The 23182-nt window shown below is 37.7% G+C and overlaps 2 protein-coding genes across 2 annotated transcripts in view; one reads left to right on the top strand and one right to left on the bottom strand.

Moving 5' to 3' along the window:
- Nucleotides 1-23182, bottom strand: part of CMYA5 (cardiomyopathy associated 5) — a 91488-nt gene that overhangs the window by 44941 nt on the left and 23365 nt on the right. The window contains exon 2 of the mRNA XM_042942114.1: nt 2378-12905. Within this exon, the coding sequence (XP_042798048.1) occupies nt 2378-12905 (10528 nt within the window). The remainder of the gene's footprint in view (nt 1-2377; nt 12906-23182) is intronic.
- Nucleotides 286-908, top strand: LOC122222066 (60S ribosomal protein L17-like). Its single transcript, XM_042942103.1, has one exon. It carries the CDS (start codon nt 301-303, stop codon nt 853-855), a length of 555 nt encoding a protein of 184 aa, XP_042798037.1. The 5' UTR covers nt 286-300; the 3' UTR covers nt 856-908.

Here is a 23182-nt window from a genome sequence, read left to right as displayed (position 1 = left end):
GGACCTCGATGATCTATAAAGGCAGTCACCAGTTTCTGACTCATCACAAATGGTCTGTTCACACAAGATGCTAGAGAATTCTCAAGGTATAACTTTAAATTGATTTCTAATTTTTAAAAGTTGTCAACCAACTCTTAATCTTCACAGTTGATTTAATGAAACAAAGCAGGTCTCTCTGGCTTTAGTGAACTAGCTTTCCACTTTTTTTGGTCATACTGTTTAGAGAACATCAGGGGGGGAAAACTTTAAAATGGTTTTAAAGCAGCTCTTCCCATAAGCAGCCTGAGGTGATCTCTGAAAATGGTTCGCTATTCACTTGACCCGGAAAACCCGACAAAATCATGCAAATCAAGAGGTTCAAATCTTCGTGTTCACTTTAAGAACACACGGGAAACTGCCCAGGCCATCAAGGGTATGCATATCCGAAAAGCCACCAAGTATCTGAAAGATGTCACTTTGCAGAAGCAATGTGTGCCATTCCGACGCTACAATGGTGGAGTTGGTAGGTGTGCCCAGGCCAAACAGTGGGGCTGGACACAGGGTCGGTGGCCCAAAAAGAGTGCCGAATTTTTACTGCACATGCTTAAAAATGCAGAGAGTAATGCTGAACTTAAGGGTTTAGATGTAGATTCTCTGGTCATTGAGCACATCCAGGTGAGCAAAGCCCCCAAAATGCAGCGTAGAACTTACAGGGCTCATGGTCGGATTAACCCATACATGAGCTCTCCCTGCTACATTGAGATGATCCTTACTGAAAAAGAGCAGATTGTTCCTAAACCAGAAGAGGAGGTTGCACAGAAGAAAAAGATATCCCAGAAGAAACTGAAGAAACAAAAACTTATGGCCCGGGAGTAAATTCTGCATGAAATACATGCAAATAAAAGTAAAAACAGAAAAAAAAAAAAAAATGGTTTTAAAGCAGGAGACGTATCCCCTTGCTTTTGAACTTTGTTTTAAATTGACAATATTTAGACAGAATTATTTTTTAATTTCTAAAACTCATAGAGATAAATAAAACATAATTAAGAAAGCTAAAAAAAATCTAGTCTTTCTGCTGACAGTGCCCAGTAGTTGTCAGTTAGTGAAACCAAGTGTCATCACAGAATGGGGCACATTTCACCAGTGCTAATGCATCCAGAGGCCTGAGATTTCTTTTTTTTTTTAATTGCCCCATCTTCTACCCCCAAATTTTACGAGGTAAAGTTTCAACAAAATTTCACTGTAGAGAAGCATAACCTATGTTAGACAATTGAGAAATTTTAATTTTCTGGGGAAAAAAAATGTCAAGATTCTAACATCATTTTTTAAATCAAAATGAGCCTAACAATTATTTAACAGTGACCTGATTGAATAATCATATTGAAAATTGCTGCCATTAGCAAGGCACTGGGCCAAGCAATATGGATATACAGCCAAGAGCATAGCTCTGGCATCAGACAGACCTGGGTACCAATCCTAGTCTGTCTTCCATGACCTTGAGCAAATCACTTAAAACAATTTGCACTCATTTCATTGTCTGAAAATTGGTGATAATGACAGGGTTGTTGTGAGGAGTAGATGATATCTTGTATGCACAGGATTTAACACAGTGCCTGGCACGTAGTCAGTGCTCAATTCTTGTGATGGTCTGCATTTTAAGATCATTCTGGCTAATGTACTGGAGGATGGTTTGGAGAGACAAGGGTAGGGATTCCAGTTAGAAGGCTACTGAAAGTATGTCACAATCTGTAAGACTAAATACTTGACTTCCAATAGTATCTCTGGGGAGAGTATTTATAATTACATGCATTGAGGGTACGTGTTGTGACTAGCTTTTTAACATTGGGAATCTATAGACATAGCCAGAAAGAATGCAAAGGTTTTCCATTATAATATCAATTTTACCATAAGGAGGAAATACAGAGAAAACCAAAATTTAAAACGACCATCTTGAGTTTTTTATAAAACTTGCAATAATATTGTTCAATGTAATATAAATGTGTATTTTTAAAGAATAATAGTGTAGATAATAGAAAATAAATTGTGTTTTATGCTCAAAAGTACATTTTTCAATTTAAAATCCTTTGGCCCTTTCAGATAATGTTAAGGGCTACTGCCATAAGAGAGGACCCCTCAAAGGCAGTGACCCTGTGTTATTTACACTGGTGTTGCAAGAACCTAGAAAAATGCCTGGCACATAGTGTATACCCAATAAATGTTTGTCAAACTGATCTTAACTAAATGCTTAGGGAAAGAATTCTTAGCTTTCTTTTAGACTATTATGCCTAAATATGAATATATTAAATATTGGTCATTTTTTAAATTGAGAAAATGTTAATTGAAACAAGTTAAGTGTATATGTATTGTCATGTACTTATAAGCTTTAACATCTCTTTACCTTTACAGCACTTATAGCTGTATCAAGTGTTGCAACCTCGTGGTCTTTGTGGGCACCAAACATCTTGTCAACAGCAGAAATCGGGCTTCTGCAAGTGTAACAGTACGTGTCGATCTGGGACTTTTTCAGTTCCTTTTGTTCCTTCTCAGTTGCTAACTCTGATGATAATTGTTCTTGTTCTGTCCTCTCCCTACCCAACTCCTTCTGTTCAGCAGACATACTTTGTTCTACCTCACTCACAAATTCATTTTCACTGATGTGTTCGAAGGATTCCTTTCCTTGAGATAACACATCTTCAGGTGTGGATTCTGAATATAGTTCCTCTGATAAAGTGTCTTGAACAACCATTTCATAATTCAGGGATTCAGCAAATTCATACTCATCCTGAACAGGGCTACGGCGGAGCCTGTCTTCACTTGGCTCAGGCGGGACTATTACTTTAGATTCTTGCAGTGTTTCTTGAACACAAGCTAGGCCAGACGCAAATTCTTCCTCTGGGAAGGACACCTGTACTGGGACATTCAGACTGACTTCTGGACTTGCATTTTCTGCTTCATTACTCTGACTGTTTGTTTCATCTACTCTCTCCAGGACATGATGGGTGTCTTCAAATGGAATCGCATAGCTTACCTTCTGGGTAACCACTGTGACTTCTTCAGTTATGGGAACTTTTCCATGCATAGCTTCATTGTCAAGAGGCCCCACATAGCCTACTGATTCTCCTTCCCTATACATAGCTTTCTGTTCCTCTTCCAGACTCTTCTCCCCCAAAATAGTTCCAAACCTCCCCCAAATTTCCCCTTCTGCAGCTACTGGTTGGTATGAATCATCCTTACCAACTGCTTTTTCTTCCAGACCTTGGCCTTGGTCCTTTTGAGTTACAGATGTGTCATGGAGAATGTCATCTTTGAGTATATACTTCTCAAAATATATTCCTGTTCCATCATCAGTGTCAGAGTTCCTGCTTGGAAATGATGCCTCAGAATTCACACTGTCACCTTCAGAAGCTGTCTCCCCTTCCTTCTTTTTCTCCCCAACTGCTTCTTCATACAGATCCTTGTATAAAAATGCGAGTGCAGGTGGCTCCTCCAGAAGTTCAGGATTAATGGCTTTAGTGGTGGTAGGAAATATCTGGGTTCGTGACAAAACTCCTTCTTCTGCACCAAATAATGGCATCCCAGGTGACTTTAAGTCCACATCTCTATTTATGCTCTTTGGAACATCTCTGTCAGCTGATTGCTGGATATCCAAATGCTTCCGGGTCTCTGGGTGAGATAATTTGCTGTCGTCCTTTTCCATCCCATAGAAGCTTTCATCTAACTTCAGCAAGTCATATTCATGTTCCAGGGCACTTTCCTCTGAACTTTCTGGGAAAGAGCCAGTATCTTCTGTAACCTGCTTTGAGAGTTCCACTTCAACATTTAATTTCCATGGAGCTTTCTGTTTTTCTGGGTCTGGGGAGATGTTATAATCAATCAATGTATATTTTTCAAAATAATCTTCTTCACTGGGAGCTGCAGGCTGATTAAAGGTGAAATCATCAGTTTCTGAATAGGTGGGCATCTCCTCTTCTGTGTTAAAAGATGCCTTTTGTTTATTTTCTTGCAGTGATATAACTTGATCAGAATCTTCTAACTTACTCTTTAAAGTTTTATGGCAAGAGACTGCCTCACTATTGTCATGAAGAGATATTGTTTTAAATGAAGCCTTCTCTTTCAAATATTCTAATTTATCTTGCATTTGTTCACTTTCTTCCTGATCAACAGAAGAAATAAATGCAGAAGCATGAATATTCAATATCTCGCAGCCTTCAGAAATAATACTGAAGGCACTCTTTTGATCTTCTGAAAGTCCAGCTGGTTTGCTAGTCATTGTAAATTCTTCATCTTTTACATACGTGTCTTCAGGTTCCTTGGATATTTCTCTAGAAGAAACCATTTTATCAGCATCAATTGATGATGCATCCTTTATAAATCGAGCATAGTTGCTGCTCACTGAAGAGCTTGGTTCATTTACATGGGCATCTTCCACAGCCTCCAAGTGGTGATTTGAAGCAACAACAGATTGTTTAGTTATTTCAGATGTTAGATCTTTAGATGTTTGAATAGTATGGACTGTATGCCTATCTGGAGTCAATTCTGACCATGGCATTTCTTGTTTCTTCACTGTATCGATTTCTGGATAAGTTCTAGAAACAAGTGTTTGTGATTTCACAGATGACAACAAAGATGGTGGGGTTTCTAAGCTCATTGTTTCATCAAAAGGATGATCTAAAATCCTTTCAGATTCTTTAGATGGAGATCCTTGTTTCATACTTTCTTTTGTGATATCTATTGAAACACCTTTTGATGGCTCTGACACTGTAACCTGTTCCTTTTCTTCACTGTGACTTGCCACCTCCCTGCTTGACTTTTCCAATATCAGATTTCCTTCCTTAGGTACAGACTGCTTATCTATTTCTTCATGATAAGAAAGATCCACTGGAAGGAAAGTCTTGGTTTTTTCCACCAAAACTTTACTTTCTTCTTTTGGATGTGGTTGAGTTCCTACTGCCCTTGTTTCTCTGATTTCTGGGTGAGCCTCCAAGAGTACAGTTTCTGATTTTTCAGTAACTGACAGAGTTTTAACTAATGAAAGTGGTTGAGTTTCACCTGAAGAATGACTTAAAGAGATATCTGATTCTTCAGGCATAGACCTGGCTACATTCAAGGAATAAGGTTGAATTTCCTGCCACTTTCTTCCTTCTAAAAATGCTTGTGACTGCTTTTGTTTTTCATCTTTCTCCTCCTCCATAATTGTGTATCTTTCTTTGTGGTCTTCATTTTGAGAGACTTGCTGAAGCACAGCTGTGGCTTTTGATTCTTCCAATTTAATAGGGCTAGATCCACGTGCAATTTGTGCCTTCCCTATTTCATTATCTCTAAATTCTAACGGGGCCATAGTTTCTTGCTTTTCTGCCAGCACCTTCTTTTCTGCCAAGGAATGTGATCTGGTTTCCAAGTTACCTTTCTCCTCAGTTGGGCTAACAGACCTGAGTTTTGTTTCCTCTTCATAAATTTTCAAGGAAGTAGGTTTTTGCATTTCTTTCTTCAGTCTGTCTTCACCCAGATCAATTAAACTGCATTCAGATTCTTCTACTGGCAAAATTATTGTCTCTGGCTTCTCTGATTCCTTCATGATATTTTTACTTGTGAAGCTAGATGAAGCTGATTTTGGCTGTTGTGGCACCTTATCCACTGCATCAAATGAAAAGCATAATTTTTCTTTTTGATCACTTCTTGGCTCTTCCTTAAGAATAGAAATATTCCATTTAGATGGAGGAGAAATTTCTGGCTTCTGGGCTCTTTTACTATCAGCGACGTGAAGAGGAACAGCATTTTTTGCTTCTTCCACCATGGATTTCTCACCCATGTGAGAATAAGATTGAATTTCAAGACCTTCCTCACCATCAGCAGAAGTAACTACCGAGTTTAAATCCATTTCTTCTGAATACGCTAGGATTTCTTTTTTCCCATAGTCTTCACTAGACACCTCAAGGTTGGATTGGGGCTGTTGTAAAACTTCTACATTTGATAAAAATGTAGTTTTTTCTTTAAAGTCTTGGCTTTCACCAGATTTAACTAAAGTACCTCTGGATTTTTCAGCAGGTTTAAGTTTTGTCTCTGGTAACAGATGATCAGTTGGCGTCTTGGTTGCATTAAAGTCAGCTGGAGCTGCTCCTTCAGACTTCAGTGTCGCAGGCACTGCTTTTTCTACAGATGGACTTGGCTGAGTTTCTAAATCTTTTTCAGCAACTCTGTCATCTGGAGTCCTTGATCCAAAAAACAAACTGGACATCCATGATAAGATTCCTTTCTTTCCCTTCTCCTCAGAAAGGCCTCGCTCAACTGCCTTTGGCTGCTTAGGCAATTTTTGTGTTGCCTCAGATGGCTCTGCAGATTGAGGTTCTTCATTTTCTTGGATCGAAGAGAGGAGTTTTACTGGAGTGGGTGTTTTCACTTCAGGTGCTGGTTTCCCTCTCTCATTAACATCTAAAACCTTTGACTGAATCGTTTTTTCTTTTTCTAATGACTTCTCTCCAGGTAAAGAAGATATACTCCTGTGTGCTTCTTTTTCACTGTCCAATGCAGATTCTGCATCTTCTGCCAGGAAAGGGGCTGCTTTGGAGGGAGAGGGAATAGTTTCTGATTTGATCAGTTCCACTGATGGGCCAGACACTCCTTTCTGGAGGATTCTTTCAGAAGGTAGGTTGATTTCTTCCTGGCTGCCTTCTTTGCAAGGCCTGGACAATTCTGCGTTTGCTTTTTCCACTGTCAAACTTTCACTCCCCATGAAAGAAAAGATCTGCTTCCTCTCTGCTTCGTTTCTCTCTACACTTCCAGTTGGAACTAAAGATTTTGGTTTGGGGGCCAGCTTTGTTTCTTCCGAAGAGTAAGTTTTAGTTGATAAGGTCTCTATGTCACCACTGAAGGTACTGAGAGTAGATACTGGCTCTTGTAATGATACAGGAGATACTTCAGTAGAATGTGGCAGAACCTGCTTTTTGGTTTCACATGTGTGGTCTTTATCTGGCACAACAGCCTTAAGCTGTCCTGTCATCAAATCATTACTGCCAGAGGAACCCAGCTGCACAGATCCTGATATTCTTTCTTCATGTTGACTTGCCAGATCCCTTTCTGGCTTTTCTAGTATCCAGCTTTTATCCTTTGGAAAAATAAGGGCCTCTTTCACTTGTGTTTCTTTAACATCTTCAGGCTCATTTGTTGTAAGTGATTTTGATTCTTCCAAAGGCAAATTCTCTTTCAGAAATAAAAACTGTTTAACTCCCAGATCTTGTTTATCTGCAAAAGATGTGCTTATATCAGGTAATTTAACAGCTTGTTCTGAATGAAGTGCTTTTCCTGGCTTCTCTTTTTCTACAAGGAGGTCAGAAGAAACAATCTTAGATGGATCTGTTATACTCTGGGGCACACGGAATGAATTTGGTTGGTCTGTTTGTTCATTTAATTTCGTTTCAACATGTCCTATCACTTGTGTCTTCAAATTTCCTGTTGACAGTAATGGGTTTATTTCCTGTTTTTCTCCCTCTTTAATGTCGGCTGAATGGTTCAATTTCTCTGATGATTGTTTTAAAGAAAAAGAAAGTGGCTGAAGCTCTTTTGGGCTGTCTCCTTCAACTAGAGGGTCCAATGCTTCCTTTGACCCTAAGCTGACCACCTTGGGAGAGAAAGATTTAAGTTCTTGAATCTGTGGTTCCTCCCTAAGGTATGATGAAACCTCTGGAATTTCAGGGTCGACTGTAGGTGACACATGACGTTCCCTGTTTTCTTCTTTTCCTTCTCCTCTGCTCCTAAGTTCAGTGAGGCTCTTTTCTAAGACAGAATCCCCTGTTTCGGTTATGGGAGATTTTATGTGTTTTGTATCTATGGATCCATCTTGCCCACCTAAACTATGAATGACTTCTGACTCAGTGCTCAGTAATTCTGATACTTGGTATGGCTTGTCTTTCTTTTCAGGTTCCAAAGAGAGCTCTGCCAGAACAAGATCTTGTCTTTCTGATGGGAAATTTCCCCGCGCTGTAGAAGATGGCTCTTCTGCCTCTTTGTTCTTATCATCTCCAAGGGTTGGAGTTAAATCTTCTGATGCTAAATTTTCCAGTGCAGGAGAACTTTTCATTTCCTCATTTTTGCATTCTGGGGCTGTCTGTTTGAGTGCAGGTGACATGTTTTGTGAGGAAAAAAGTTTGGTTTCTTTTTCCTTTACCTCACTACCTTCGTTGAGCAAAAGCACATGTTCAGGCCCTGACACCGCTGAGGCAGACAGAGAATTCTTTTTCTCTGGTAAAACCAGTTGTTCAGAGTCCAGGACTGTAGAAAATGAAACACCTTGTTCATTTTCCACCCTCTCTTCTTTAGTTACATCTGAATGTTGACAAGACAATGCTTTTGTTATTGGCAACCCAGGTTTAACTTCTTCAGTTTCTACCTTGGACAAAGAATGCACTGGTACAGAGGATATTCCTGCAGGTGAATCAAGTTTAATTTCTTTCTCTGCTTCTGACCAAGCTGGACGTTCAGATGTAGCCGTTTCAGTAGGAGAAGGACTAATTTTCAGTGCTACCTTTTCTTCTTTAAGAAGTGGATGTTCATCTGTCGACGTCACCAGTGGTGGCAAATCACTTCCTAATTCACTCTTTTCTACTTTTGTTAAGACTGGATGTTCTAGAGGGGTGGTAAAAGAGAAATCTGTTGGGGTTTCTTCTTTTGCTAACTTAGTTAAGCCTGAGTCATGCTTAGTTACAGATGTTGTGGTTAATGAGCAACTAGGTTCAATTTCTTTCTTTATTTCTTCCGGAAATTCTGGTGCAGGTGGTTCATGTTCAGTTCCCTTTTGCACTCCTGGTGGAGCTGAATGCAGCACTCTAGATGTATCAGTTATTTTAGAGTCATGTTTCACTTGTGTTTTCAGTGCTGATAAAATCTCAGGTCCAGATAAAGATGTGTCCTTTAGAGGTGAATATGGTTTTATTACTTCAGGTTCGTTCTCTGACAACATTCTCTGTTCTAGTTCAGATGTCACAGTTGGAGCTAAATTAGGTTTCACATCCTTCTTTGGCTCATCTACCAAGTCAGGAAGAACTGAATATTTCATCCCAGACCCTAGAACATTTGGAGGCTGAGGCTCCATTTCTTGATCCCGTGATACATGTGCTGTAGCTTCTTGAGAATCAGGCACAATTTCTTCCTTACTTTTAACTTTTAACAAAGCCATCTGTTCATTTGCAGCTTTTGGAGTGAGTGAAGCTTTGAGTTCTTGTTCCTCCTTAAGTGCATGAACTGAATCAGGTGAAGCTGAATATTGAGATGAACACACAACAGGTTTGATGTCTTCCTTTACTGTAAATGATTGTTCAGGTAAAGAAACTGGTCTTGCAGCTACTGATGAAATAGTCTGAATTTCTCCCTTATCCATTTCACTGGTTAAATATGATGGAATCAAGTCCTCAGAGTCAGGTTCTAAAAATGCTCGAGTTATCTGCTCCTGTGCCAAAATGAGATATTCAGATACAGGTCTTGAGATTGTTTGAGCATCTGGCTGAACTTCTGTGATCTCTCTTTTATTTGCTGAAGGTGGCAAACTTGAGTCTTCAGGTGCAGACAGTGAAGGGGAAGGTTTGGCTTGTTGCTTCTGTGATGAACTGAGGTGCTCAGGTACAGGTGTTGCAGCTGTTGGTGCAATGTCTTCCTCACCTGCTTCTGAAAAGCAAGAGTATCCTGAGGCAGATATTGTAGTTACCAGTGAATCATGCTCAAATTCATTTTTCTTTGTTTCTGGGATTCTATATGGTGGAATTGAAACTTGTGATGCTGAGTCTGGAGAGAAAAGTTCAACTTCAGTGTCTTCATCTGACAAAATAGTGTGTTCAGATGGTGATGTTAAACATATTGGAGAATCGCATTCAAATTCTCTTTTCTCTATTTCCTGAGTTGCATAGGGTGAAAATGAGAATTCTGACACAAATGCTGAGTCTGGAGAAAAAGGTCCAATGTCTTCTTGCTCTCCTTCTGAGAAATTCGTGGGTGAGGAGACCCCTTTTAGATTTAAAGGGGATATCCGGATAATTTCTTCCTCCTGTGATTCGGGTGTTGCATATGGTGGTACTGAAACTTCAGAAGTTGAGGTGGAAGAGGGTGTGTATCGCTCAATTTCTACTGTCTCTTCTGATAGGACAACATGTTCAGATGGAGTGGCTGAAAGTGGTGGGGACTGGCATTCAGAAGTCTGCTCAGTTGTGGATGGTAGGAGAGAGTGTTCAGACACAGAGGCCACATCTGGGGAATACAATCCAGTGTCTTCCTTCTTTTCTTCTGACAAAATCATGTGCTCAGAAACACCCTGTGATTTTAATGGGGTCACATCATCAATTATTTTCTTTGGGGATTCATACGTTGCATTTGACGGAACTGTATATTGGGAAGTCAATGTTGAATCCGGTGTGAAATGCTTATTTCCTAGGTCCTCTTCAGACAGGACTGCCTGTTCCAGTGCAGCAGTTGAAAACAGTGGGGACTGGCATTCAGAAGTTTGCTCGGTTATGGATGGTGGAAGAGAGTGTTCAGATACAGAGGCCACATCTGGGGAATATGGCCCAGTGTCTTCCTTTTCTTCTGACAAAATCATGTGCTCAGAAACAGGTCTTGATTTTAATGGGGACACATCATCAATTATTTTCTTTGGGGATTCCTGCACTGCATTTGATGGAACTGCATATTGGGAAGTCAATGTTGAATCCGTTGTGAAACGCTCACTTCCTAGGTCCTCTTCAGACAGGACCGCCTGTTCCAGTGTAGCAGTTGAAAACAGTGGGGACTGGCATTCAGAAGTCTGCTCAGTTGTGGATGGTGGGAGAGAGTGTTCATATTCAGAGGCCACATCTGGGGAATATGGTGCTGTATCTTCCTTCTCTTCTGATAGAATCACATGCTCAGAAACACCTGTTGATTCTAATGGGGGCTTATGGTCAATTGTTTTCTTCAGTGACTCTTTTGTTGCCTGTGATGGAGTTGAATATTCAGAAGCAGATGTGGAATCTGGTGTGTAATATCCACTTTCTGAAGCCTCTTCTCCAGACAGGACCACATGTTCTGAGATAGCTGCTGAAAACAGTGGGGACTGGCATTCAGAAGTCTTCTCAGTTGTGGATGGTGAGAGAGAGCGTTCAGACACAGAGGCCAAAGGCTCAAATTCCTCATTCTCCTCTTCTGAAAAAACTGCATGTTCAGATATACCTTTCACAGTGGATGGAGGAACTGGCTCAACTTCTTGCTTCTCTGGTTCATGGTTCAAATCCTGTGGGACTGAATATTCTGATACAAAAGCAGAATCAGTAGAAACAGACTCATTTTCCTCTCTTTCTTCCTCAGATGAAGCAACATATTCAGGTGTTGATGTTTTCAGTGATGGTAAAGTGATCTCCTCTTCTTTCCGCTCCACTTCAGGGGCCAAATATGATGGGAAGGGCTTCTCAGAAATAGATGGACTTTCTGGGTATTCAAGTTCTATGATCTCTTCTTCCACTAAATTAGAATCTTCAGACTCAGGGGTAGTAGCTATTGGTAGAGAAGTTTCTATTTCTTTCTTTGATTCCTCTAATACTGGAGGTTCAGAAAGAGAAATGGATGGCTCAGGCACATTTTCTTCCTCCACTCCTTTGACATCAAGATGAGGAGGGCTCCATTTTTCAGAGACCGGTTCTGCCCTTTCTGTTGAAGTCAGGTCCACCCCTTCTGTCTCTGGGCCAAAATCCTCCTGGATGGATGCTGCCAGACCTGGTAAACCTGTTACCCGAGAAACCTTTTCTGCCTCCAATGAAATGGAATGGTCAGCAGAATACACATCTTCCTTCTTTACCTCATCCACTGAAGGTGGTGAGACTGAAGAGTCATGCTCTGATGTCACAATTTCTCGTGAATCAGGTTCAAATTCTTCCTTTGCTCTTCCCAGGAACCCAGTTGTAGATGTATCAGGTGTAAGAGGGGAAGACTCCATTTCACGGAGTTTTGTTTCATCGCCTGGTTGTTGTGGCACTAACTGTGGAGGGCTGAGCTGTGTTTCTTGTTCTGCTGTGTCATTACTTGCATAAGAGGAAACTGTGTGCTTGGTGGCAGATGTGACCTTTAGGGGAGAATCAACGTAAATTTTCTTTTCATCTTCATGACTGAATGAGGAGGTCGAGGACTCTGATCTTTTGGAGAGTACACCTCTCCAGGGTGAAGCAAGCCCTTTTACTTTATCATCTTCTATGCTTGGGGCTACTAATTTGCCTGTTTTGGAAACTAAGTTAGAATCACGATTGCTCAAATCTGGCTCTAGACTAATGGATGCATCTTTCCCCCTCCTATAATGTATTTCTTTAATTACATAACCCTTTGGCAATGTCCCATAAAATTGTAGAGGAATTAATTCTTCTTTAACAGAATTAAACATCTTAATTTTATATTGTACTGTTCCTATGTAAACTGGCCTTAACACTAAGGGCTTGTGTTCTTTGTATATTGCCCCAGTAATAGGAGGTGTGTTTGAGGTGGTCTTCTTTTTTCTTATTTTATCATGAACGCCACTAGATGACTTCTCTTTCTGACTGTTTAGTACCTGGCTTTCTGAAATTAAAAGATTATCTTTTGTATTTGCTGGAACATCCTGAGATTCAAAAGAATTTCTCTTTTTGTTGCCTTTACGACGCAATGATGGTGAGCCACGCTTTGACCTAGGTGTTCTTTTCCGAACCTTTTTAACTTCATCCACAATAAAGGAAACATTCCCTGGAGAAGAATTCATAGTTGACCCTTCCAGACTACATACACCAGAAGTCTGACTTTCTTCCGAGGCCCAAGGAGTAGAAGACCTGCTTGAATTGGTCTCCCAGGTTATTCCACTATCTTCCCGTTGAACTGTCACCATGGAAAAGGAGGGGTCATTTATGATACACTTCTGCTTGGTCTTGCCCTCTTCATCCTGGTCTGATAATCTAAAGTAAGTAATAATACTATTAATAATCACATGTATATTAATAATAAATAATAATATTAATTACATATAGAAATAAGTAAATATCCTATTCTTACTAGGTGGATGGGCTAATGTGAAATTAAAGCATACAGATAAGTATTGCCATCTGTATCAAAAATAAGGAGGTATACAAAATAAAATTTAAAACTCTAAGTCAGAATATGAAATATAATAACACATTTTAGGCTGGAATGATTCAGTTCACCACCTACCCTTACCAGGATTGCCCCCCTGACCTCCTGTGGCTTACCCAGTCACTCAGGCTCACTCTTTGGGCGCAAGGACCTTCAAAATGGCACTTGCATCTGTGTCCTTTCTGTTAGTACTACAACCACCCTGACCTTTATCATGTCATCCCTAGATTATTTCATTAGCTTCCTAACTGGTCAGCTGGTATAATGTTTACCTCTTACCCTCCCCATCCTCACCCTACCCTACTCCTCTTTCCACACCAACTTCACCAAAAATTTTCATCATCACACTGCTTGCTCAAAAAATATCAGTAGAGGGGGACCTGGGTGGCTCAGTCAATTAAGTGTCCAACTCTTGATTTCAGCTCAGGTCATGATCTCACACTTTGTGGATTCAAGCCCCACGTTGGGCTCTGCAATGATCATGCGGAGCCTGCTTGGATTCTCTCTCTCTCTCCCTCTCTCTGCCTGTGCTTGCTCTCTCGCGCCCTCTCTCTCTGTCTCTCAACTCTCTCTCTCTCTCTCTCTCTATCTAAAAATAAATAAATAAACTTTAAAAATATCAGTAAATTCCTCATTCCTCAGTAAATTTTTTTCTACCTGTAGAAAAAAAATTCAAAATACTTAACTCTTTGATCCCTAGCTGACATTATTTCCAAGTACCAACTGTTACCTTATTCATACCTGGTACATTTCTGTTTTAACTATATAATTTCCTGTCCAGTTAATATATTGTGTGGACTCTGAGTATGAGCCATACAGGGAAAATATAGAGATATCCTAAAAAAACAGCCTGTGGGTGGCACTTTCCTCATCTGTGAGCCAGGGATCATAATAGAACCTACCTTTCGGGGCTGCTGTGAGGATTAAATTAGTTAATACACACGAAATGCTCAGGAAAGGTGCCTGGCATATAGTTAGTGCTCACTAAACACTATCTGTAATTAAGGCTCCTACATAATCATTGGACTAGAGACCTAGGGAGCCTTGGCAAGGTCATTTTCAACTGCTACAGGTGTTTGAAAAGGTGATCTCTTTGGACTGCTCTCATGTGCCTTCAAGACACAACTGGCTTTGGCTGTCCCTTCAATTGCCATTGGGCTCCTATCTCAGAGTCTGCAGTACTTTTCTCTGAAATTTTCTTATACCTTTTCCTTTCTGGTGCTCATGTTGTTCCTCCACTTAAATTCTCATCCCCCACCTCACTCTACCTTTTCTGCACACCTAAATTCTATCTCCTCTTCAAGGCTTATTTTAAAAAACTCCAGTGTTACTATTCCTGATCAATTCAGCAATCCTGTTTGCCAATACTTCATAAACATTAAGTTCAAGATCAAAACTCCAAGGGTTATATCCTTCTAGGAATATGGCTATAATTTGAGATAAACACAAACTACTGACTGACATATGCCTTTCTACAACAATAAAAACAAAACCAAAAACCTTTCTATACAAAAAGCCACTAAGTACAAGTATTAAATTGAGTCGCTTTTTGAAAACATACACAGTTAGAATTTAGGTCCCTTACTAATAATTTTTAATCATCAGTCACTGCTTATGTCAGTGGTTCTTAACTCTGGATATATTTGAGAGTCACCTGTAGGAAGTTTTTTTAAAAATACTGATGCCATCCTATACCCCTCCCGGCAGAGACTCTGATTTGACTTTACTAGGGTAGGGTCTCAGTTTTTCTGTGTTTTTAGGTTTTAAAAGCTTCCAAGTGACACCAGTCTAAAGCAGAATTAAAAACCACCAGCCTACACAATCCTAACTATGAAATTTAAATAGTACACGCCTTTCTCACTTACTTCGAACACTTCCTAATTTGTTAGGTGAGGCTGAGGGCCAAGACCATGAATTCTTGCAGTTACATTCTACCCCCCTTTCTTAAACCTCAGAGTTTCCCCAACAGTCTGCAGCAAAGGGTGTATGGACCGCTGAGATCCTGATTTCCCTAACTCTCATCACAGCTAGGCAGAACCCCTGCCCTGCTGGTCTTCAACAGCAAGAAGATTCATCCATTCATCCATTCATCCCAGTGCACTATAAGTAATTTCACTCCCTATATATGCCATGAGTGCAAAGGGCTGGAAAGCAGTGGGAAGAACTACTTTCTCCATTTCCTTGGCAACTCTTCTCTCACTTATTTGCTTTGGTATAAAACCACTGAACTTAATTAGGAATTAACACTCTATCTTGGTTTTGGATTGAATCTTATTTTAAAATGTTTTTTTTTTCAGGCTATTTACATACCTAATTAAAGTTATTCCTCAGAATTTTCAATTCCTTCTACCCCTTCTCCCTTTAGCTTTAAGAGAAGCAGGATGAAATTAAAAATTAAGGTTATGACATGCATCTGAGAAGTCAGCATTTTGAGACCCCATGACTATAGTAGTATTATAAAACCAATTATAAATTCAATTTAGAGTTAATTATTGATTGTAAATTTAATGTACTCAACCGGAGAAATTTTCATTACTAGCGAGGATGAGTTCATGGGTGCTTAGCAGAATACCCAAATGGTGATCCTAAGAAGACAGAGCCCTACTGAGGTGAGTTCATTCATTCATTCATTCATTCATTCATTTCTCACTTAACAAACTTTCGTTGGGTTTAAATACTAGGAATACAAATATAAAGACACAGAATCTTCTCTCAAGAAATTAAAAATCTAATAGGGAGACAGAACTAAACATGTTAACACAGTGTGATTAGTATTATTCTAGAAGACATGCAAGATACAATGACAATATAAAGAAGAGAAGACTTTACAAAGGAAAGATACTTGAGTTGGATTTTGAAGAATAAATAGGAGTTTGCCAAATGGATGAGGAGTGGAGGTGGTGTGAGGATGGAGAGGTTATTCCAGGAAAATGTCACAGAATATGCAAAATGTACATATGAATAAATCAGCCTGGCTCACTGAAAAACCCAAAGTATTTTGGGATGTCTGGATTTTTGGAGAGAAGCAAAGGAATAGAAGAATGACAGAGCCAACAGGAATCAGAGAATGACTATATTAGCATGTGTAAAGCCAAAGCCCAAGTATTCACATTACACTCAGTCTAAAAAAATAATTTCCCTTAATAGAAGATAAATGGTCCGCATAGAGTTCAGAAATATATTTCTTGTTCAGGAACACAAGTGTTCTCATCTATGCAAAAATGTATACATCATCTTCTCATAGTTAATGGATATTGGCTATGAACATCATCTCATTCATTCTCCTCTGATTCTCACAAAGTTCTCATTACTACTTGGCTTCCCATGTAGAAGACCGACACATCTCGATGACCTGTGTATGTAGCTCACTTACTTGTTACATTGAGCAAGGAGAAGGTTTACCAGGTCTGAGTTAGATCAAGAAAAATATACTTGAGGCCAGAGCTGAGTGCCACAGTCTCCTCCTTCCTTTTGATAAGCTTTATCTGATTAAGGAAGTTTCCTTCTATTCCCATTTGTTAAGAGGTTTTTTCAAACAATGAATGAATGTTACATTTTAGTAAACAATTTTTTATACAGCTATGGAGATGACCATATCTTTTATTCTGTTAATGTAATGAATTATAATGATTGATTTCCAGATGTCAAGCCAACCTTGAATTCCTGAAATGATGACATGTGTTTGTGATGTATTATACTTTTTAAATAATATTGGATTTTGTTTACTAATACTTTGTTTAGGAATTTTATTCCTGTGTTCATGAATAAGTGACCTGTAATCTCTTTTCTTACAATGTGCTTGTCAGGTTTTCATATCAAGATTGTGCTGCCTCAAAAAACAAATTAGGAAATGTTCCCTCTTTCATTATTCTCTGGAAGAATTTGTGGAAGATGGTATTATTTCTCCCTTGAGCATTTGGTAGAATTTATTGGTGAAGTCATCAGGACCTGAAGTCTTCTTTGTGGTAAGGTTTTTAATTAATAATTTATTTAATAGTTTGTGTCTACCTGGAATTTCTGTTTATTTTTGTGTCCATTTTAGTAGGTTGTATTTTTCTAAGAATTGGCCTATGAACCTAAATTTTTAAAAATTTTTTTTAACGTTTTTTTATTTATTTTTGAGACAGAGAGAGACAGAGCATGAACGGGGGAGGGGCAGAGACAGAGGGAGACACAGAATCGGAAGCAGGCTCCAGGCTCTGAGCCATCAGCCCAGAGCCCGATGTGGGGCTCGAACTCACGGACTGCGAGATCATGACCCGAGCCGAAGTCGGACGCTCAACTGACTGAGCCACCCAGGTGCCCCCTGAACCTAAATTTTAAAAAGTCATTGGAGTTAAATTATTCATAACAGGGCACCTGGATGGCTGAGTCAGTTAAGTGTCTTGCCTTTGGGGCTCAGGTCATGATCTCACAGTTCGTGAGTTAGAGCACCACGTCGTGCTCTGTGCTGTCAGTGCAGAGCCTGCTTGGGATTCTCTCTTTCCTTCTCTCTGCACCCCTCTTCTCTCTCTCTCTCAAGAATAGATAAATAAACCTTAAAAAATAAAAAAATAAAATGTTATCCATTTTTTTTCATTATTGATATTGGTTATTTCTATCTTCTCTCTTTTTTTTTTCTTTATAAGAACAGCCAGAGGTTATTACTTAGTAATCTTTTTAAATAAAGTTTGGCTTTATTGATGTTTCCTATCTCATAACTGTCTGCTTTTTATTATTTCCTTTCTTTAACTTTTTTTTCTAATGTATTAACTGAAGGCTGTGTATTTCTCTTTCAAAAAAGGTTTTGATGTATCACATAAAAGATTGTATATATATTTTCATTATTATTAATCTCAAAATATTTTTGAATTTCCACTGTGATTTCTAATCTGACACAGTGATTATTTTAAAATATATTTCTCAATTTCAAAATACAGGGGGATTTCCTAGTTATTTTCTTGTTAGTGCTTTCTTTGCATTGCAGCCAAAGAATTTATTTTATATTAAGTTACACTTTAAAATTTGTTAAGAATTGTTTTATGGATATTTGGCCAAATTTTGGGGGTGGTTTTGTTTTTAATATTTGTGTGTTCTTGAAAAATGCATGTGTCCTGCAGTCTTTCAGCAACATTTTATATAGGTCCAGTAAGTATGACTTATTCATTGTCTTATTCAAATTTTTTATCTTTAGTGATGTTTTGTCTGTTTTTTTCTATTAGCTACTGAGAGAGATCTATTAAAATTTTATAATTATGAATTTGTCTCTCTTTGTAGTTTATCAATATCTGATTTATATACTTAAAGCTATGTTATTAGATACAAATAAATTTAGAATAGTTATATCTTTCTGGAAATAGTAACTTTGAATCATAATGAAATGTTCCCTTTATCTGTAAATGATGATTTTTGCCTGGGGATGCTGTGATACTAATATAGTTGTACTTAGATATTAATAAAACTATACCAGCTTGGTTTTGATTAATTTTTACATGGTATATCTTTTTGCATTTTTACTTTTAGCCTTCCTATATCCTTATATTTTAGATGTGTCTCTTACCAGTAGCTCAAAGATTTTTTTTAAATAAACTCTGACAATTTAAATGCAGCACTTAGTTCATTTAAACTTACTATAATTACCAACATAATTATCATATATTTGGGGTTAAGTCTTCTTTGTTTTTCTATTTGTACTACCTAGTCAATGTCCCTTTTTCTCTCCTTTCTTGCCTTATTTTCCTTTGAATATTTATTATTATTCCATTTTCCCTCTCTATCAGCTTGGCAGTTACATTTTACTATTCTTTTAGTGATTACCCTAGAGATTATAACATGCATCCTCGACTCATTAATGCCTAACACAAATTGGTATTTGTTTTTTCCAAAACAACACAAAGACTATAAACCAATTGAATTTCAATTTACATGCTATTGTAATTATATTTTAATTCTATAAATGTTTTTAAATCCTGTGTACATAACTTTACTATTATTTTAATTTGTTCAAGTTTATTTATTTGAGTGAGAGAGAGCACAAGCAGGGAAGGGGCAGAGAAAAGGAGAGAAAGAATCCCAAGCAGGCTCTGTGCCATTAGCACAGAGCCAGATGCAGGCCTCAAACTCACAAACTGTGAGATCATGACCTGAGGCGAGATCAAGAGTCAGATGTTCAACCAACTGTGCCACCCAGGAGCCCCTGCTTTATTATTATTTTAAAAGGTCGGTATTCATTTAGATTTACCTAGATACTGAATCTTTTTATTGTGTTTCATTCCTTTCTGCACCCCAAAATTCCATCTGGAATTACTTTCCTCCTCCCTGAAGAATTCCATTTAATATTTCCTTTAGTGTGAATCTGCTGGTGATAAATTCTCTTTATTCTTTTTTTTTTTTTTTTTTTTTTAAGTCTTTTACACTTCCATTCTTGAAGAATATTTTTTTAGGGCATAAAATTCTAGATTGAAAGGTATTTTCTCTCAATACTTTAAAAATAGCTTTCCACTGTCTTCTATCTTCCATTGTTTCATTGATAAATCAACTGTTAATGTAACTGCTTTTCTGAAGGTATTCTCGAGTACTTCTCCCTATCATCACTCTGCTATTTTTAGGATCTTGTTGTTGTCTTTAGTTTTCAGAAGTTTTACTATCTTGTGCTTAGGAATCTTATCCTGCTTGGAGTTTTTATGGCTTCTTGAATCTGTATATTGATGTCTTTCACCATTTTTGAGAAATTCTTAGCCATATTCTGTTCAAATATTACTTCTGTCCCTTGTCTCTCCTTTTTCTAATATTCCAATTTTTCATATATTACAATTTTTCATTGTGTCTTACCTGTGCTTCATTTGAATGTTTCTTTTACTCTATCGTTCAGTACATTCATTCTGTCTTCAGCTATGTCTAAACTGCTACTAAAAGCATCAAATATTTCATTGTTATTGTATTTTTCACTTCTAGGGTTTCCATTCTTTTGTTTACAGTCCTCTGACAAAGTTCTCAATCTTGTCTTTTATTTCCATGTCCACCTCTCCCTATAAATAAGTTAAGCATTACATAAGCATCACCCTCCCCCAGGAGCCCTTGTCTTCCTATAGCAGTCCAGCCAATGCCCTGAATAAGTAAGAATTTCTGTGGGATAAGTACTTGAAGGATTTGTGTATTCTGCTACTTCTCCATCTCTTTAAATTTTTCCCAATAAACCCTAATTTATATTTTCATTGTGTGACATACTAACCCCTTTGTATAGTGAGGAGGGGATATGATACCCCCTGAATTGTGTTTTGGTATGCTTGCTGGTAATATTCTCATATCTTGTTGTTAAATTGATGTATTTTCTAAATTTATTTTGTGTGTGTAAGTTGTATTAGTATAAATCAGTTCTCAAGAGCTAAATTTTATTAAATGTGCTGGAAAAATCTAACTTCTAAAGTTCCAAAATGAAGGATAAAATTCTGGAATATGACCATATCAAAAAAATTCTTGTGTTCACAATTTAGCAGTGATCCCCCTCCTTAGATATACCCTGTCTCTTCATTTCTATACTTTAGCTGAAAGAGAGACTAATAACTTATTGAAAATTAAATTATTGAATGGAAAGAGCCTTGTGGTTTTATAACATTTTTCATTTTACAAGTGAGAAAAACCAAAGAAAGGAAATACACATATATCCAAATTAAAAATTTTAAAGAGGAAAATGGCTAACCATTGAAGTAGAACTAACAAAATAATGATTTCCCTTATTCCATTATCATCTTTGTTTTAATTGGTGCTTTTATTTTTACTTAAAGACAAAAGAACTATACTTCTAAAGAAGTGAAACCGGTCCTCAAACTTTTTACCTGAAGGCTAAGATTTATAACTATTATATTTTGTTTTTATCAAGCTGAAGATTAATTTCTAGGAACTAGCAGTACCTTCTTCTGACCAACAACTAAAGTGACATTCCTTATGGGAATATAATTATGAGAAATACCTCAGATTTTCATAATGACTTATTCCACTCTCAAGGAATCACAGTGCACTAATAATGTTTCAAACAAAGAAAGGTAATGGATAGGATTTTTTCCCTACTATACTTGTTAGAGCACATTAAGTATCAACTGTTATAACATAGTAACAAATTCACATGTGATCTTGCTTATATTGCAAACTCTGAAAAACATGTTTTTGAAGTATAAAATATCAAGCAGGCTTATAATATTCTAATACAAATTGTTAGTATTTTATATGGGCCTTAAAAAAAGACGCGTAGAACATACTCACTAATGCTACAATTAATATTTTCACCAAAAATTAATTGAATACCCATTTCCTTAGCAGAAAAGTAATCACATGCATTGTTGAACAAAAGTAACATAAAATAGCTTAGGTTAAGAGGAGCTTATAAGCTATATGGCAGTTAAGAAAAAAAATGTATGAAACCATGAATGAAAAAATTATTATACAGGTTTATCATGCCCTAATCTAAAGTCCTCAGTTTGTAGGTATCCTAAAGACCACTCAAGTTCATTGTGGATGAGAAGAATAAGTATCTTATTTTCACAATGACCAGACACTTCATAAGCATGGAAGTTTGGGCCCTCTACTACTTGAAACCCATTTATCTCTCTGCCTTTATCTTTCACTCTTCTTCATGAGCCCTGTGCTCCAGCCAAACATTAACCTTAGCCCACAAGGCTTTGCTTACATCCTTCTCTTTACTTGGAGTGAATCATCTCTGTACATCCAAACTTTACACTTTTCAGAGACCAGCTCATGTATCAACTTCTCCACATAGCTGTCAATGATTCTGTGAGCCAAAAGTAATTTTCCTCCTCTGAACTTCTGGAATCTTCATATAATCTTCTATGGCATTTGCCACCCTACACTAGAATTATTTTTACATATTTCTTAGCTACTCTACAAGGCTGTGAACTACCTACGAACAGGAATGCTGTGTTTTATGACCTCTCCTCTTGTGAAGTCTTTCCAAAACATTCACCTTTGTTTTCAGAAGAATAGCTCTTTTACTCTTGCACTCGGTTTCACCAGCTTGAGTAATATTTAATTAAATCATGTTATAACAATAACAAATACAACTAGTATTAAAAGGTTTGGGAATACTCAAAACTGACCCTTAGTAACAATGCTACTCAAAATGATGGGTATTATTAGACAGTAGCCTACTACAAAGAGTGGTTAGCTTGCCTTGGGCATCAGCCTGTTTTAAAGATTAACTAGGGGCCTTTGGTTACTCTAGTCAATTAAGTTTAGTGGAAAATAATTAAGAGAGCTTATATTACTCTTTCTGTACATTTCTAATATCCATTTATACCCATGGAATTTATGTTTCAGATGAATTTCCAAACTGTAAAATTTCTTCAATCATTGTTGACTTTTAACTGATTTCAGATTGAAGCCCAAAATCCAGATTCACTTATTCAACAAGTATTTATTGAGCTCCAAGTATGTAGTAGGCACTGGGTTAGGCATGATTTTTTACAGCAAGATGATCATTTGGTGCAAATTTTCTAAAAGATCTTTACAGTTCACTTCAAATTAACCAATTTTGTCTGAGCTATAGATTTATGGTAGAACTGAAAATTAATTTTCCCTTAGTTTAGTCTTCTGAAATCTAAGATGTATTTGGGTGTTGCTACTGGAGGCAGCTCCAGAGTAAAGTGAATCAGGTGCTTGTCTAAGCCCTCACCTCTACAAGAGCATTGCCAGACACAATCAACATTCTCCCAGCCTAGTTTCAGAACACTCAGTTGTGTGGGAACATTTTTCTGCTTCATCTATACAAGGGATTATGGATAAACTGTGCAGTATAAAGATTCACACCTTTTTAGATTTTTTAAAGGAGTTTTTTTAATCTACAAAATCTCACAGAATACACCACAGCAATTTCTTTAAATTATTAACCGAGACACTCATTGCTCATTCCAGGTATCTCTTTCCATGTGGAAGAACATCTATTATGTAACAGTCTTTCCTGGCTTAGCTTCCCTCTATCACTGTTTCCTATTTTACTTTGTTCCTTGTGCTGTTAAGTATATAGAACAGGCCCTTCTGTGGAGAGGCCTGTAGTCCTTCAGAATTCATGACTGGGTACATAAAACTGTTTATTTCTGAGATTTGGTATTAG

Source organism: Panthera leo, chromosome A1 (assembly GCF_018350215.1).
Source record: "Panthera leo isolate Ple1 chromosome A1, P.leo_Ple1_pat1.1, whole genome shotgun sequence".
Lineage (NCBI taxonomy): Eukaryota > Metazoa > Chordata > Mammalia > Carnivora > Felidae > Panthera > Panthera leo.
Note: the sequence above shows the minus strand (reverse complement) of the source record. Positions and strands in the feature narration are given on the sequence as shown.